Source organism: Felis catus, chromosome B1 (assembly GCF_018350175.1).
Source record: "Felis catus isolate Fca126 chromosome B1, F.catus_Fca126_mat1.0, whole genome shotgun sequence".
Taxonomy (NCBI): Eukaryota; Metazoa; Chordata; class Mammalia; order Carnivora; family Felidae; genus Felis; species Felis catus.
This window is the reverse complement of record NC_058371.1, coordinates 129,836,621-129,854,092: the sequence shown is the minus strand read 5'-3', so window position 1 is coordinate 129,854,092 and position 17,472 is coordinate 129,836,621. Positions and strand designations below refer to the sequence as shown.

The following is a 17,472-nucleotide window of genomic DNA, read 5'->3' as shown; positions in this document are numbered from 1 at the left end:
TCACAATAATGACTCATCATTTACCATTAAGAAATATGAAACTAAAAGGAACTTAATGTGAATTATAAAAATACACCAAAATTACTTGGTGTTGAGTGTATGTATTTTCTACTCTTTTAAAAGCTTTCCTCAATTTTGATTATTTAGTATGTTAAAATAAACACACAAACACTGAATCATTATAAATATATTACATGTACATAAACAAATATTTTAGTATTTCAAATATAATGGATATAATCTTACTCTAATTGTTACTGAAACCCAAGTTTAGCTGCCTGTCATTGCTGGAAAAGCCAAAACTCAAAAGTGTTGATTGGAAAGTAATATGAGCTTTATTCAGGAGGCTGGCCACCTGGAGAAAAGTTGGACTCTGGTCCAAAAGCCACCTCCAAAGTTTCTGCCTGGCCTAGGAATTTATAAAGGGGTTTAGGATAGTTAATCAGTAAAGGGGGTGAACTGGTCCATAACATTCCTTGATTACATGTAGCCTTGATGATGCCAGCTTCAGACATTATCTCAGTGCTCAGAGGTTGTGCAAGGGGGCCTGGTTTCTGTTTCATGATTAGCAGAAGGGCAGAAAGAACCCGTGATCTATAGGTATACAGAGAAAGGGGTTAGTTAATCACATGGGCTAAGGGAATTTGTTAAAGTTAAAGACTAGTAGGTTGGTCCATGGGCCTGAGGCAGCTTCATAATATTAATGTTTTTTACTTACTGATTTAAGTGACTGAATATCATTCTATCCTGTGAACCTTTTAAATATTTTTTATATTTCTTTTTAATTTCTCTGTCCTTTTAAAGGACATTTTTATATGGCACAATTCCTTATCAAGGTGAATTTTGAAAAATCAAAATTTATGTGGTTTTATCCTCCAGTCAGCAGTGCTATTTCTAGAACTCTACGCTGGACATACACATTTGCATATACCAAATAAAATTCCCATAACTTTTTTTAATTGGCATTCATTGTAATAAAGACAAAAAATTAACACAAATGCCCATCAGTGGGGGGCTGTTTTATAATGGCTCGTTTACATAATGGAGGAGCATAAAACTAAAAAAAAGAGAAAACATCAGTGTTCTAATGTGGAGTAATTTTTAGAATCTGTTAATAAGTCAAAGTGTAGTTATACGGTATTTCATTTTTTTGATGTTTTGTATAAGTACAGATAATGGAAATAATAAACATGTTTATCTACAAGGGGAAGCAAGAGAGAAAATATAGTGTGGAAGGGATGACAAAGTGAATTTTTTAAAAGTGTGTATTCTAATATAGTTCTCATGGAAGAAAAAAGAGTAAATGTATTTGAAATAGATAAACTTAACTGGACATCAAATTAGAATATAACCACAGGGGGAAAAATATTGTAAAGTGATTTGGACCGATTCTCTGGTTGTACTTCCTTAGTGGTTTATAGCCTAAGGGCAAGAGAACTGTAAAAAATATATAACTTGACTCAGTAGAATTTTATTAGTACTGTTATAAGAATTTTTAAACTATTTGAAGGGCACATACACCCCAATGTTTATAGCAGCACTATCAACAATAGCCAAAGTATGGAAAGAGCCCAAATGTCCATCGATGGATGAATGGATAAAGAAGATGTGGTGTATACACACACACACACACACACACACACACACACACACACACACACACACATATACAATGGAGTATTACTCAGCAATCAAAAAGAATGAAATCTTGCCATTTGCAACTACGTGGATAGAACTGGAGGGTATTATGCTAAGCAAAATGATCAGTCAGAGAAGGACAAATATCGTATGACTTCACTCATATGAGGACTTTAAGATACAAAACAGATAAACATAAGGGAAGGGAAGCAAAAATAATATAAAAACAGGGAGGGGGACAAAACAGAAGAGACTCATAAATATGGAGAACAAACAGGGTTACTTGAGGGGTTGTGGGAGGGGGGATGGGCTAAATGGGTAAGGGGCACTAAGGAATCTAGTCCTGAAATCATTGTTGCACTATATGCTAACTAACTTGGATGTAAATTTAAAAAAATAAAACTTAAAAATTTTTTAATTTATGTACATTGTAAGATTTAACTAATTACATCAAATGTTACTAGTACTCAACATATTGAAAGATGAGAGAAAAGAAATATAATTATGAAAATATAAATTAAAAGGGAAAAATAAACCTGTAGTATAATATCCAAATAGAAACTATCAACAGGAACTCATAATTTACTACAGAATTTACTACAGTCAGAAACATCTAACCTGAAACAATTCAGACTTATAGGCCTAACTTCCAATACACAGGCAACACAGAAAGTGGATGGATATGTAAAACAATACCATAGGTCAACTGTCAGAAAACTTCCAAATGTGCAGTATTCTGAGAAAACTGACATTGTATCCTTAAAATCTAAAGTGCTGTTAAATATCAGGAGATTATCTTAATTAAAGAGACTAAAGAGATATCACAAGAAACTCTTAACTACTGAATCCAGGTGTTAGCTCTGCCAAGCAGGTGCTAATTGTACTAGTTTTTCTATTTTTCTGTATACTTAGAAGTTTTCCCAGTAAGGGGAGAGGCTAATCCAATTTTAAAAATTAGAATCTAGATTTAATATGACATTACATTCGGCTGTGATGCATGGTCCAGTTGTAACTCTTGGGTTGTACAGGTTAGTAGTTAATAGCAGCATTTACTAGTAGTATTTGAAGGGCATTTGAGGAAATTTGATTAAGGATAACTATTACAAATGAAAACATGTTGACATGGGAAGTTAGAAGCCATTAACTTAGAAAAGTAAGCAGCAAGTTCAGTAATTAAAAAATATATATATATATAATATATATATGTAATATATATATTATATATTATATTATATATAATATATATGTAATATATATATTATATATATTATATTATATATATAATATATATATGTAATATATATGTAATATATATATTATATATATATGTAATATATATTATATATATAATATATATATGTAATATATATGTAATATATATTATATATATGTAATATATATATATTATATATGTATGGTGTGGTTTCATTTTGGTTTAAAAAAAAACGAAAAGAAATACACAAAAGTCAATGTGATCATTTCTGATCGGTAGGGGTATGACATTTTATTTCCTTATTTCTGCTTCTCTCTTTTTTTCATGTTTAACAATGAACATATGTGCCTTTATAATTTGTAATTTCACTGTAGAAATATATTTTATTTAATAAATTGATAATGACTTAATTTAATAATAATGTAAATAATTATTTAAAAGAGCAAACTCTGCCACACTGCTATAATGAATACAAAATTATGTTTGTACAATGTATTTAACTTCCAACACTACCTCTATACAAAATAAAATAACTTAGACATTTTCAAGGAACCAAAGTATTAAGATATTTTGTTCTTAAATATAATTTCTAAAAATTTGGAGGGTTTTTTGTATCAAATTTGATGATCTGTTGAGTTCATCACATTTTAAAGCCCAAGGTGATTAATCTGTTTCTTGATATACAATATCCCCAGAGTAGTTCATTGTAAAAAAGACTTGTATCTTTCGAGTTTTTGTTGTTCTTACAGCGAAGTCATGGGGAAACATTTATCCTCATTAGTTGAGTTTTAGTATTTCTTTTAGTCCTCTCCATGTTCCACTCGCTAAAAAATGAGAGAAGTCCTGGGGCTTTTTGTCCTCTCCACATGACAAGTACTACAATATTGTAAACTTTTATGGCAAGAGAAATGTTAGTATCATATATTCTAGTAACATTTGGGCCTCTGAACATAGTCAACCTCTTAAGATATTTTTTTCACTCTAACTTTTTTTTAGAAAATTAAAAGGCAGAACTGGGTTAGAATTTTATTAAAAATAAGAATGTTAAGAAGCTTAAAATACACTGGAAAACAGACTCCAGATTTAGGAAATACAGAAATATAACAATATATCACCTCTGTCATTCATTCAGTAGCATTTGGGGAACAAGTACTCAAATGTTCATTTGTTATTCTTAATGATTCTGCGGACTTTTTTTTTTAAACATGTTTGGTTGGCAATTACATTTCTGCTTCTGTGTGTAACATGTAGTTATGGTACTGGGGTTCCTATCATCTCAAGTTACTTCACCCTTTTGCATTTATACGGTCATTTAAAAAATAAAAATAAAAAGCTGCATTCCAGGCACTGAGATTGTAGCCGTGAACGAGAGATAGACAAATGTTAAAAAACAAAATTCAATTGAGTAAATTTGAAGATCTAATTGGCTTTATTCAGTGATTCATTAATCAAGCAGTAGCCCATCTAGCAAACAGAAGGGAGTTCCAGGAGCTGTACAAACAGAAGGCTTTTCTAGGCAGAATGGGAAGTGGTAGACAAAGAGGTTTTAACTAAAGAAAAGAAACAATCGGGCAAGGTCACCCTCCCTTGGGGTAATGGTGGGGAGGGGGCAGGGAGGTCTTGTCTTGCAGACTACTTCACTAGTACAGATCAGGAAATTCCAGAGTGACTTTTTGAAAATTCCACTCCACTCCTGGAAGAGACTAAAGCCGAAATTAGGTTAGCTATTAAATTCTGGTGAGGCTTAGGAAAAGAAACTCCATTTTGGGGCCTGTTGTTAAATTTCTTTATAAACCTCACATTCCAGTGATGAATATAGACAATACATTTGAAATAGAAATAAGAGAATTGCACACAGTGATAAAGGTCATGATACAAATAAGCAGAAAGACAAGAGTAAGAGATGAATCAGGTGAAGAGGAGAGCTTGTGTCTGGGAAAGACTCATCAGGGACTACATGAGTGTGCTGTTTTTGAGCTGTAACCTGAATGAAGGTCAATTGTTCATAAAACTGGAACAAGCATCTTGATGGGGGAAATCAGGGTTTGGAAAATAGTCACCTTCCAATACTGCTTGCCGCTTCAAGACCTCCTCACCTGGGTTTTCATCTTGCCTTCCTACTTACAATCTCTACATGGTAAAATCTATATAGCATCACACATAAGTCTGTAAAACAAATAAACAAACAAAAAACCACAGCAAACACACCCCTTTCATTGTGTTGTATTTCTACTTTAAAACTCAATGATTCACTAAGGCTTAAAAGACAAAATTCACTTTCCTCAAACAGTACCCATAGTCGCTGGAATTAAACCCTTCTCTATTTATGTTGCAAACATAAACCTTTTATTCTACTTAAACTGCACCAATACAAATTGCTATTTCTTGTCTCTGTTGTTTAGAGTTTTGTTTTTAACCATTTTATCTGGAATGTCCCTCCTCCGTAATAGAGCTCTGTTTTCCAGCCATGCTCCAATTTCATATCCTTACTATGAGGACCCAAACTGGGGGTAATTTCTCTTTCCATAGAATTATGTCAGCAGTTATCAGTCCTGTATAACTGACTATCTTGTAGTTGGCAGTTACTATAAATTCTAAAAATTCTCACCAGTTTTATGTATTGACATATAACTGATGTCTTGTTATATGTCAGTCTTGTAGTAAGGCTTCTCTCTTATTTATATTCATTTATATTCAACTAAATTCTACATTCCTCAGGGGCAAGTGCTATATTCTATACTTCGTGGATTATGTATTTCTTTTTATATATATTTTCTGCACAATAGAGTTTCTCTTTTTTTTTTTTTGAAGTTGAAAAGATGGAAGATTATGAAACATTTCCATTTCTATCACTTAAAACTATAATGAAGTATACAGGTTAAAATAATAATAATAACTGTTGCAGATAAAATTCTGTTGGAGTTTTGTTTAGGACCTTGGATGGTGACTATGGTTTAGAAATATATCACGAAAGCCATGTGAGATTTACCTATTATTTAATTACGTAATTTTCTTTAAGCCATTTTATTTGAGAAATACATAAAGGAAAGAGCTGGGTAAAACTATTTTTTGTTTTTGTTTTTGTTTATTCACAAAACCAAAGGAAATAATAGAATTTTGCCAATCGATCTTTCCTCTTTTACTTGCATAAAATGTACTTCATTGGAAGTTAGGAACCTGTAAGCATTACTAATAAACATTCATAAATTTTAATTGGAATTTTGACTTAGAAAATCATAAGTAAAACAGTTTTTTGTTGGTCTCTGCTTTTTTAAGTGTTTATGTTTTAAATTTTCATATGAAATAAAAATTTCATTTCATTTCATTAATTTGAAGTCATTCATTTATTTACTTTTGTTTTCTTCTTTTCAAGGCCCTGTGGAATCCTACATGCACTGAAGGTTTATTTAAACCAGTAAATATTTCAACCTAGGTTAAATCATTTGACCATAAGCAATGTATCATCAGTCTGTGACATGTGAAATATTGAATAAAATCAATTTTCCATCATTCCATATGTTAGCTATTTCATGTAATATGCTAGTTTCCACTCCAAATATTTCATTTTCTGCATTTGTACACAATCGCATAAAATACTTATTTTATTTTACATATTCCTACCTTATTCTTACTGTATTTTGACAACAAAAATAGGCTAACTTAAAAATTATATGCAACTATTTTTAAATGTAACATTCCACTTGGCAGTGCACATTTTCTGTTCAACCTTTTCATCCATCTCATTTGTCTCTCTGGTTATAGTCTTCATTTAATTTCATCACATATTCTATGCACATTAGAGAAGTTTGTAAACAGTACTAGTTTCTCCCATCCTAGTGAGATAATTCCTACTGAAGAACTAAATTCTCTCTATGTTTCTCTTGTATTGAGATCAAAAGATGAAAGCAGGGTGTCTTCAAATGAAATACATAATGAGTCTTATTCAAACTACAGAAAGTCAGAAACCTATTTATATCTCTGAACACGTGAAAAAAGTTTATTGGATACTGACTGACCTCATATTAAGGGAAGTTTCTTGAATGTATCATGAAAGAACACTTGTCTCCTGGACTTAGCATTGCTGCCTGATTTCTGTGTTTTGTTTTGTTTATTGCCTTTCTAGAAGAGCTCACTTTAATTATTAAAGGTGGAACAAGGCACCCTTGAATGTTGTAGTTTATTGCAAGGGTAAGTGACACAGCCCAGAAGGGTTTCAGTGTTGTGAGCAGGGTGCCCGGCAACAGAAGAGCCACAGAGCTAAGGAGAGGAAAGCAGGTCTTACGGAGTTCTCTATATTTTTTTCAAACAGACAAAAAAATAATCATAATTAATGGTAGTAACATTCAAATATATGTTATAAAATGTCTTAAATTATTTGAATCATTATGTAATATAATATGAATGATCACATGTTGGCTTTAAACCATGGTGTTAAAATAAAATTATAAATATATTTATTTACTTGAAAACATTGTATGTGTCCTTGTTGACTTTGCCCCTTAATGCATTCTTTTATAACCTAAGATAGAACTATTTTGTTTCTCTAACAATTTTCTATAGTTTATTTTGTAATCCTATTCTTATCTCTTCCTTTTTATGGCCTTATTTTATATTTGAAACCTTTAAATGTAGATAAAGTAAGAAACCCCATCACCTACAATAAAGCACTCACCTGGTAAAGATTTTTATCAACTTGAATGATCAATATCATTTTAAATAAGAAGAAAGAATTTAATGATATTTTGACTAAGATGCAAAGAAAAGAAAAACTTGTATTATTAACTGGATTCTAGATCAAGTCAATGAAGAAAGTTACTTTTTCCCTACAAGCAATGTAGCAGAAACTGTCCACACAGACAAAATGGTCACTTACCTCAAATCGTACAATTTCAAGATTGTTTTTTAACACTAGTGAGACGTTTCGGTGTTGCTTCCTTGGATGTCGGCCAAGGAAATGAAACTGTTCTTTCATTCTCTCCCTTTTTCTCTTAATGGAACTTGGGCTGAGTATACATTAATGAGCATGTTTATAGTTAATAATTTTACTTTATTAAAATGTGTTTATTTGATTACATTGAAGGTGTTTTTAGAAAAATGTGCAAGAACCATTGTACTTACTGTACTATACTCCAGGGTGTTGCAAAGCTAAGGTTGGTATTTGATGACAGGCATCAGAGTATATCTGACCATTGAAAATAGTACAACAACAGTGTATATTGATGAAAGGAAGCATTATGTTGAACTATGACTCCTGAGTGCCTGAAATACTCTAACAGTTGCTAACTCAAAATAAGAGAATGATAAGCTTAATTATGTTTTGTTTCCTAATAAGGAAAGTGAAATTTGAAGAGTATGAGCTTTCTCAAGTTCATGTAACTATTCTAATGATATCAAAGTCATAGATTATGCTCAGGTGTTCCAGATCAAAAGAATTTTGTTTTATTTTTCTGACTTCAGAATACTGGTGGATTTTATAATGACAAAACTCAATACAGATTATACATGGATTACATTTACAGATATATAGATAATTGTATATTGTGTATACATTATGCATTATTAAAGATAGAATTTCTCTGAAATATGCATTATGGATAGGAATAATTGTGATGATAAATCTTGACTATGTGAATACCTAATTCTTTAACATGTATAACATATGAGCCAAGAAAATAGTTTTATTAACACATTTTATCTATATTTTAAATCATGAAAATTTAATTTGTCATGCTCTGTAATATATGCATGTTAAATGTTTTTATTTATCATATTTTAAAATATAGGCAACTTAAGGGCGCCTGCCTGGTTGGTTCAGTTGGTTGAGCTTCTGACTCTTAATTTTGGCTCAGGTCATAATCCCAGGGTTTTGGGTTTGAGCCCCGTGCTGGCTCTGCACTGAGTGTGGAAACTACTTGAGATTCTTTTGCTCCCTCTCCTTCTGCCCTTCTCCCCTTCTCACACGCACTCTTTCTCTCTCTCTCTCTTTCTCTAAAATAAATAAACAAATAAAACAAAAAATATTAAAACTGTTCACCTCTTTAAAAAAATGTAGGTAACTTATTCCCAGTTAGATTTATGACACATAGCTGTTTGTATTTTTTTAATGAAGAGTCTAAAATAAGTATGTTATTACACACGTAAGATTTTGTTATGACACACATAACTTCCTTGCTAAAGTTTTCAAAATGGTAACATTTTTCATAATTACCTAAATTTGATGTTGTTTTGAAGTTCTGTTTATTTAGAAAACAAAATGTACTTTCTTTCCCATGTTTAACTTGCTGCTAGAGGTGGAAATGTCAAATTTTAAAAAAGGATGCTTTTAATGTTGTATTTTTTTGCCTATATGTTCCTACAGGAACTCTAAATGTAGTTCTTTGCTATCTTAACATTTTTTTTTCTTGAACTATAGTCGACAAAAAATGTTACATTAGTTTCAGGTGTATAATTTAGTGATTTAACAACTCTATATGTTATGCTGTGCTCACCACAATTGTAACGACCATCTGTCACCATACAATGCTATTACAATACCACTGATTATATTCTGTATGTGGTACCTTTTATTCCAGTGATATATTCATTCCATAACTGAAAGGCTATATCTCCCACTCCCCTTTATCCATTTTGCCTATCCCCCCCTTTCCTTCTGGGAACCATCAGTTCTCTGTATTTATGGGTCTGTTTCTTTTTGTTTGCCTATTCATTTGTTTTGTGTTTTAGATTCCACATACAAGTGAAATTATATAGTATTTGTTTTTCTTTGTCTGAATTATTTCAATTAGCATGATATGCTCCAGGTCTATCCTTGTTGTCACGAATAGCAAGATCCCATTATTTTTATGTTCAAGTAATATTCCAGTGTGTGTGTGTGTGTGTGTGTGTGTGTGTGTGTGTGTGTGTGTGTGTAGCACATCTTTCTCCATGCATCTATTGATGGACACTGGGTTGCTTCCATATCTTGACTATGGTAAATAATGCTGCAGTAAACATAGAAGTGCATGTATCTTTTCAATTAATGTTTTTGTTTTCTTTGAGTAAATACCCAGTAGTAGAATTACTGGGCCATAAGACATTTCTATTTTTATTTATTTTATTTTATTTTAATTTCAGTTAACATACTGTTATAGTAGTTTCAGGTATAAGCTTCTATTTTTAATTTTTTTAGTAACCTCCATACTGTTTTCCACAGTTGCTGCCCCAATTTACATTCCCACCAACAATGCATAAGGGTTGCTCTTCCTCCACATCCTCACCAACACTTGCTATTTCTTGCCTTTTTGATTCTAGCCATTCTGACAGGTATGAGATAATATTTCAGTGTGGTTTTGATTTGCATTTCCAAGATAATTAATGATGTTGGGCATTTTTTCATGTGTCTGTTCGCCATCTGTTTGCCTCCTTTGGAAGATGTCCAGTCAGATCTCTGCTTATTTTTAATTCGATTTTTTGGGGTATTGAGTTGTATAAGTTCTTGATATAGTGGGGGTATTAACCTTTTATAGGATATGCCATTTATGAATATCTTCTAACATTGAGTAGGTTACCTTTTCATTTTGTTGATGATTGCTTTTGCTGTGCAAAACTTTTAGGGGTGCCTGAGTAACTCAGTCTTTCTCTTTCTCTCTCTCTCTTTTAAAACATTTTTTTTAAAAAAGCTTTTTTATAATGTAATCCCAATATTTCATTTTTGCAGTTGCCTGGGTGGCTCAGTTGGTTAAGCATGTGACTCTTGGTTTTGGCTCAGGTCATGATCTCACGGTTCGTGAGTTTGAGCCCCAAGTTGGTCTGTGAGCTGCCTGTGCAGGGCATGCTTGGGATTCTCTATCTTCCCACTCTCTCTTTTTCTCAAAGTAAATAAATACACTTAAAAATTATGTTGCTTTTATTTCTCTTGCTTGAGGAGATATATCCACAAAAATGTTTGCATGGCTGATGTCCAAGAAATTATTGCCTCTGTTTCTTCTAGGAGTTTTATGGCTTCACAGCTCACATTTAGGTCTTTAATATATTTGAGTTTTATTTTGTTATTTATTTATTTATTTATTTATTTATTTATTTATTTATTTACTTATTTATTTTAAGATATTTATTTATTTTTAAATATTTATTTTGAAGGGGGGAGGGGCAGAGAGAGGGGAAGACAGAGAATCCCAAGCAGTCTCCATACTGTCAATGCAGAGCCCAATGCAGGGCTCAGTCTCACAAACCATGAGATCATGACCTGAGCTGAAATCAAGAGTCGGATGCTTAACCAACTGAGTCACCAGGCACCCCTAAGATTTTATTTTTGAATAATCTCCACATCCAATTTTGGGTTTGAACTCACAACCCAAAGATTGAAAGTTGCATACTCTACTGATTGAGCCAACCAGGCACCTCCATTTTGAGTTTTTGTGTGTGATGGAAGAAAATGGTCCAGTTTGTTCATTTGCATATAGCTGACAAGTTTTTCAGACCATCTTTTTCCTAGTGTATGTTCTTGCGTCCTTTGTTGTAGACTATTTGACCATATAAGCATGGTTTTATATCCGTACTCTCTATTCTGTTCTATTGATCTATGTCTGTTTTTGTGCCTGCACTATTCTGTTTTGATTTTTACAGCTGAGTAATATGTCTTGGCATCTGGATTTGTGATACCTCCAGCTTTGTTCTTTTTCAGGATGGCTTTTGCTATTCAAGGTCTTATGTGGTTTCATACAAATATTAGGACTATTCTACTTCTGTAAAAATGCTATTGATATTTATTACATTGAACTGTAGGCTGCGTTGGTTACTATGGACATCCTAACAATAGTAATTTTTCCAATCCATGAGAATAGTAGATCTTTTCATTTTGTTTTTATGTCATCTTGAATTGCTTTCATCAGTGTTTTATAATTTTCAGAGTATAGGTCTTTCACTTCCTTGGTTAAGTTTATTCTAGGTATTATTTTTGGTGCAATTGTAAATGGAATTGTTTTCTTGATTTCTCTTTTTTTACTTTGTTGTTAGTGTATAGAAATGCCACTGAATTTTGTGTCCTGAAACATTACTGATTTCATTTATTATTTCTAATACTTTTTAGGTAGAGACCTTAGGATTTTGTATGTATAGTATCATGTCATCTGCAACTAGAGACAGTTCAAATTTCTTTACCAATTTGGATGACTTTTAGTTCTTTTTGTGGTCTGATGGCTGTAGCTAGGACTTCTAAGACTATTTGAATAAAAATGGTAAAAGTGGACATCTTTCTCTTGTTCCTGACCATAGAGAAAATTTTCTCAGCTTCTCTCCATGGAGTATGATGTTACCTGTGTAGTTTTCACATACAGCTTTCATCATGTTGAGGTGTGTTCCCTCTAACTCCATTTTGTTGAGGGTTTTTATCAGGAATGAATGTTGAATTTTGTCTAATGATTTTCTACATTTATTGAGATCATCATATTATTTTTATCTTTCATTTTGGTGTTAGTTGATTTATAGATTTGGATCAGCTGGTGTAAATCCTATTTGATCATGGTGAATAATTTTTTAATGAATTATTGGATGTGATTTGCCAACATTTTGTTGAGGATTTTTGCATGTATGTTAATGAGGGTTATTGGCCTGTAGTGTCTTTGTGTTTTTGGTATGAGGGTAATGCTGGCCTCATAGAATGGGTTTGGAAGCTTTCCTTCCTCTTCTACCTTTTGGAATAGTTTGAGGAAAAGTAGGTATTGACTCTTCTTTAAATGTTTGTTATAAGTCACCTGTGAATCCATCTGATTCTGAACTTTTGTTTGTGGTAGTTTTTTGATGACCAGCTCAATTCTGTTACTAGTAATTGGTCTGTTCATATTTTCTCATTCTTTCTCATTTAATTTTGGGAGACTGTACATTTCTAGTAACTTTTTCCATTTTTTTTTCTAGTTCAGTTTTGTGGTATATAACTTTTCATTGAGTTCTCTTAAAATCCTTTGTATTTCTGTGGTGCCAATTGTTACTTCTCTTTCATTTCTGATTTTATTTATTTGAATAATTTCTCTTTTTTTCTTGATGAGTCTGGCTAAATGTTTACAAATTTTGTTTATCAATTCAAAAAACCAGCTCTTACTTTTTTATCTTTTCTCCTCCCTCCCTCCCTCCCTCCCTCTCTTTCTTTCTTTCTTTCTTTCTTTCTTTCTTTCTTTCTTTCTTTCTTTCTTTCTTTCATCTCTGTTTCATTTATTTATGCTCTGATATGTTTATCAGAGCATTATGTTTATTATTCCCTTCCTTCTACTGTTCTTGGGCTTTTTTTTTCCTTTTTATAGTTCCTTCAAATTAAATTGTTCATTTGAAATTTTTCTTGTTTGGGGCACCTGAGTGGCTCAGTTGGTTAAGCATGTGACTCTTGATTTAGGATCGGGTCGTGATCTCACAGTTCATGAGTTCCACCCTGCATCGGGCTGTGCACACTGATAGTGCGGGGCCTGCTTGAGATCTCTTTCTCTCCTCTCTACCCCTCACCCACTTCCTCTCACTTTCTCTCAAAATTAATTAAAAAAAAACTCTAAAAAAAAAAAGAGAACATTTTCTTATTTTTTGAGGTTTGGACCATTGTGTTTTCATTTTCATTTGTTTCCATTTATTTTTTTTTTTAATTTCCTTCTGATTTCTTTGTTGGTTGTTTGTTTTTTTTTTTCTTTCTTTTTTTTTCTTACTTTTTTTTTATATATGAAATTTATTGACAAATTGGTTTCCATACAACACCCAGTGCTCATCCGAACAGGTGCCCTCCTCAATACCCATCACCCACCCTCTCCTCCCTCCCACCCCCTATCAACCCTCAGTTTGTTCTCAGTTTTTAACAGTCTCTTATGCTTTGGCTCTCTCGCACTCTAACCTGTCTTTTTTACTTTTTCCTTCCCCTCCCCCATGGGTTCCTGTTAAGTTTCTCAGGATCCACATAAGAGTGAAACCATATGGTATCTGTCTTTCTCTGTATGGCTTATTTCACTTAGCATCACACTCTCCAGTTCCATCCACGTTGCTACAAAAGGCCATATTTCATTTTTTCTCATTGCCACGTAGTATTCCATTGTGTATATAAACCACAATTTCTTTATCCATTCATCAGTTGATGGACATTTAGGCTCTTTCCATAATTTGGCTATTGTTGAGAGTGCTGCTATGAACATTGGGGTACAAGTGGCCCTATGCATCAGTACTCCTGTATCCCTTGGATAAATTCCTAGCAGTGCTATTGCTGGGTCATAGGGTAGGTCTATTTTTAATTTTCTGAGGAACCTCCACACTGCTTTCCAGAGCAGCTGCACCAATTTGCATTCTCACCAACAGTGCAAGAGGGTTCCCGTTTCTCTGCATCCTCTCCAGCATCTATAGTCTCCTGATTTGTTCATTTTGGCCACTCTGACTGGCGTGAGGTGATACCTGAGTGTGGTTTTGATTTGTATTTCCCTGATGAGGAGCGACGCTGAACATCTTTTCATGTGCCTGTTGGCCATCCGGATGTCTTCTTTAGAGAAGTGTCTATTCATGTTTTCTGCCCATTTCTTCACTGGGTTATTTGTTTTTCAGGTGTGGAGTTTGGTGAGCTCTTTATAGATTTTGGATACTAGCCCTTTGTCCGATATGTCATTTGCGAATATCTTTTCCCATTCCGTTGGTTGCCTTTTAGTTTTGTTGGTTGTTTCCTTTGCTGTGCAGAAGCTTTTTATCTTCATAAGGTCCCAGTAATTCACTTTTGCTTTTAATTCCCTTGCCTTTGGGGATGTGTCGAGTAAGAGATTGCTACGGCTGAGGTCAGAGAGGTCTTTTCCTGCTTTCTCCTCTAAGGTTTTGATGGTTTCCTGTCTCACATTTAGGTCCTTTATCCATTTTGAGTTTATCTTTGTGAATGGTGTGAGAAAGTGGTCTAGTTTCAACCTTCTGCATGTTGCTGTCCAGTTCTCCCAGCACCATTTGTTAAAGAGGCTGTCTTTTTTCCATTGGATGTTCTTTCCTGCTTTGTCAAAGATGAGTTGGCCATACGTTTGTGGGTCTAGTTCTGGGGTTTTTATTCTATTCCATTGGTTTATGTGTCTGTTTTTGTGCCAATACCATGCTGTCTTGATGATGACAGCTTTGTAGTAGAGGCTAAAGTCTGGGATTGTGATGCCTCCTGCTTTGGTCTTCTTCTTCAAAATTCCTTTGGCTATTCGGGGCCTTTTGTGGTTCCATATAAATTTTAGGATTGCTTGTTCTAGTTTTGAGAAGAATGCTGGTGCAATTTTGATTGGGATTGCATTGACTGTGTAGATAGCTTTGGGTAGTATTGACATTTTGACAATATTTATTTTTCCAATCCATGAGCAGGGAATGTCTTTCCATTTCTTTAAATCTTCTTCAATTTCCTTCATAAGCTTTCTATAGTTTTCAGCATACAGATCCTTTACATCTTTGGTTAGATTTATTCCAAGGTATTTTATGCTTCTTGGTGCAATTGTGAATGGGATCAGTTTCTTTGTCTTTCTGTTGCTTCATTGTTAGTGTATAAGAATGCAACTGATTTCTGTACATTGATTTTGTATCCTGCAACTTTGCTGAATTCCTGTATCAGTTCTAGCAGACTTTGGGTGGAGTCTATCGGATTTTCCATGTATAATATCATGTCATCTGCAAAAAGCGAAAGCTTGACTTCATCTTTGCCAATTTTGATGCCTTTGATTTCCTTTTGTTGTCTGATTGCTGATGCTAGAACTTCCAGCACTGTGTTAAACAGCAGCGGTGAGAGTGGGCATCCTTGTCGTGTTCCTGATCTCAGGGAAAAAGCTCTCAGTTTTTCCCCGTTGAGGATGATGTTAGCTGTGGGCTTTTCATAAATGGCCTTTATGATCTTTAAGTATGTTCCTTCTATCCCGACTTTCTCAAGGGTTTTTATTAAGAAAGGGTGCTGGATTTTGTCAAAGGCCTTTTCTGCATCGATTGACAGGATCATATGGTTCTTCTCTTTTTTTTTGTTAATGTGATGCATCACGTTGATTGATTTGCGAATGTTGAACCAGCCCTGCATCCCAGGAATGAATCCCACTTGATCATGGTGAATAATTCTTTTTATATGCCATTGAATTCGATTTGCTAGTATCTTGTTGAGAATTTTTGCATCCATATTCATCAGGGATATTGGCCTGTAGTTCTCTTTTTTGACTGGGTCTCTATCTGGTTTAGGAATCAAAGTAATACTGGCTTCATAGAATGAGTCTGGAAGTTTTCCTTCCCTTTCTATTTCTTGGTATAGCTTGAGAAAGATAGGTATTATCTCTGCTTTAAACGTCTGGTAGAACTCCCCTGGGAAGCCATCTGGTCCTGGACTCTTATTTGTTGGGAGATTTTTGATAACCGATTCAATTTCTTCGCTGGTTATGGGTCTGTTCAAGCTTTCTATTTCCTCCTGATTGAGTTTTGGAAGAGTGTGGGTGTTCAGGAATTTGTCCATTTCTTCCAGGTTGTCCAATTTGTTGGCATATAATTTTTCATAGTATTCCCTGATAATTGTTTGTATCTCTGAGGGATTGGTTGTAATAATTCCATTTTCATTCATGATTTTATCTATTTGGGTCATTTCCCTTTTCTTTTTGAGAAGCCTGGCTAGAGGTTTGTCAATTTTGTTTATTTTTTCAAAAAACCAACTCTTGGTTTCGTTGATCTGCTCTACAGTTTTTTTAGATTCTATATTGTTTATTTCTGCTCTGATCTTTATTATTTCTCTTCTTCTGCTGGGTTTAGGCTGCCTTTGCTGTTCTGCTTCTAGTTCCTTTAGGTGTGCTTTTAGATTTTGTATTTGGCATTTTTCTTGTTTCTTTAGATAGGCCTGGATTGCAATGTATTTTCCTCTCAGGACTGCCTTCGCTGCGTCCCAAAGCGTTTGGATTGTTGTATTTTCATTTTCGTTTGTTTCCATAAATTTTGTAATTTCTTCTCTAATTGCCTGGTTGACCCACTCATTCGTTAGTAGGGTGTTCTTTAACCTCCATGCTTTTGGAGGTTTTCCAGACTTTTTCCTGTGGTTGATTTCAAGCTTCATAGCATTGTGGTCTGAAAGTATGCATGGTATAATTTCAATTCTTGTAAACTTATGAAGGGCTGTTTTGTGACCCAGTATATGATCTATCTTGGATAATGTTCCATGTGCACTTGAGAAGAAAGTGTATTCTGTTGCTTTGGGAAGTAGAGTTCTAAATATATCTGTCAAGTCCATCTGATCCAATGTCTCATTCAGGGCCCTTGTTTCTTTATTGACCATGTGTCTAGATGATCTATCCATTTCTGTAAGTGGGGTGTTAAAGTCCCCTGCAATTACCACATTCTTATCAATAAGGTTGCTTATGTTTATGAGTAATTGTTTTATATATTTGGGGGCTCCGGTGTTCGGCGCATAGACATTTATAATTGTTAGCTCTTCCTGATGGATAGACCCTGTAACTATTATATAATGTCCTTCTTCATCTCTTGTTACAGCCTTTAATTTAAAGTCTAGTTTGTCTGATATAAGTATGGCTACTCCAGCTTTCTTTTGGCTTCCAGTCGCATGATAAATAGTTCTCCATCCCCTCACTCTCAATCTAAAGGTGTCCTCAGGTCTAAAATGAGTCTCTTGTAGACAGCAAATAGATGGGTCT

At 33.8% G+C, this 17,472-nt stretch overlaps 1 protein-coding gene across 5 annotated transcripts in view; it reads left to right on the top strand.

The window, feature by feature from the left end:
• The window catches only part of CCSER1 (coiled-coil serine rich protein 1), a 1,296,004-nt gene that overhangs the window by 683,428 nt on the left and 595,104 nt on the right, over positions 1-17,472 (top strand). The window contains exon 10 of one of the 5 annotated variants that reach the window (XM_011281787.3): positions 6,225-7,100. The exons of the other annotated variants lie outside the window; for them this stretch is intronic. Within the exon in view, the coding sequence (XP_011280089.1) occupies positions 6,225-6,284 (60 nt within the window). The 3' untranslated portion in view covers positions 6,285-7,100. Of the gene's footprint in view, positions 1-6,224; positions 7,101-17,472 lie in introns of those variants that run through there. 5 annotated transcript variants of the gene reach the window in all.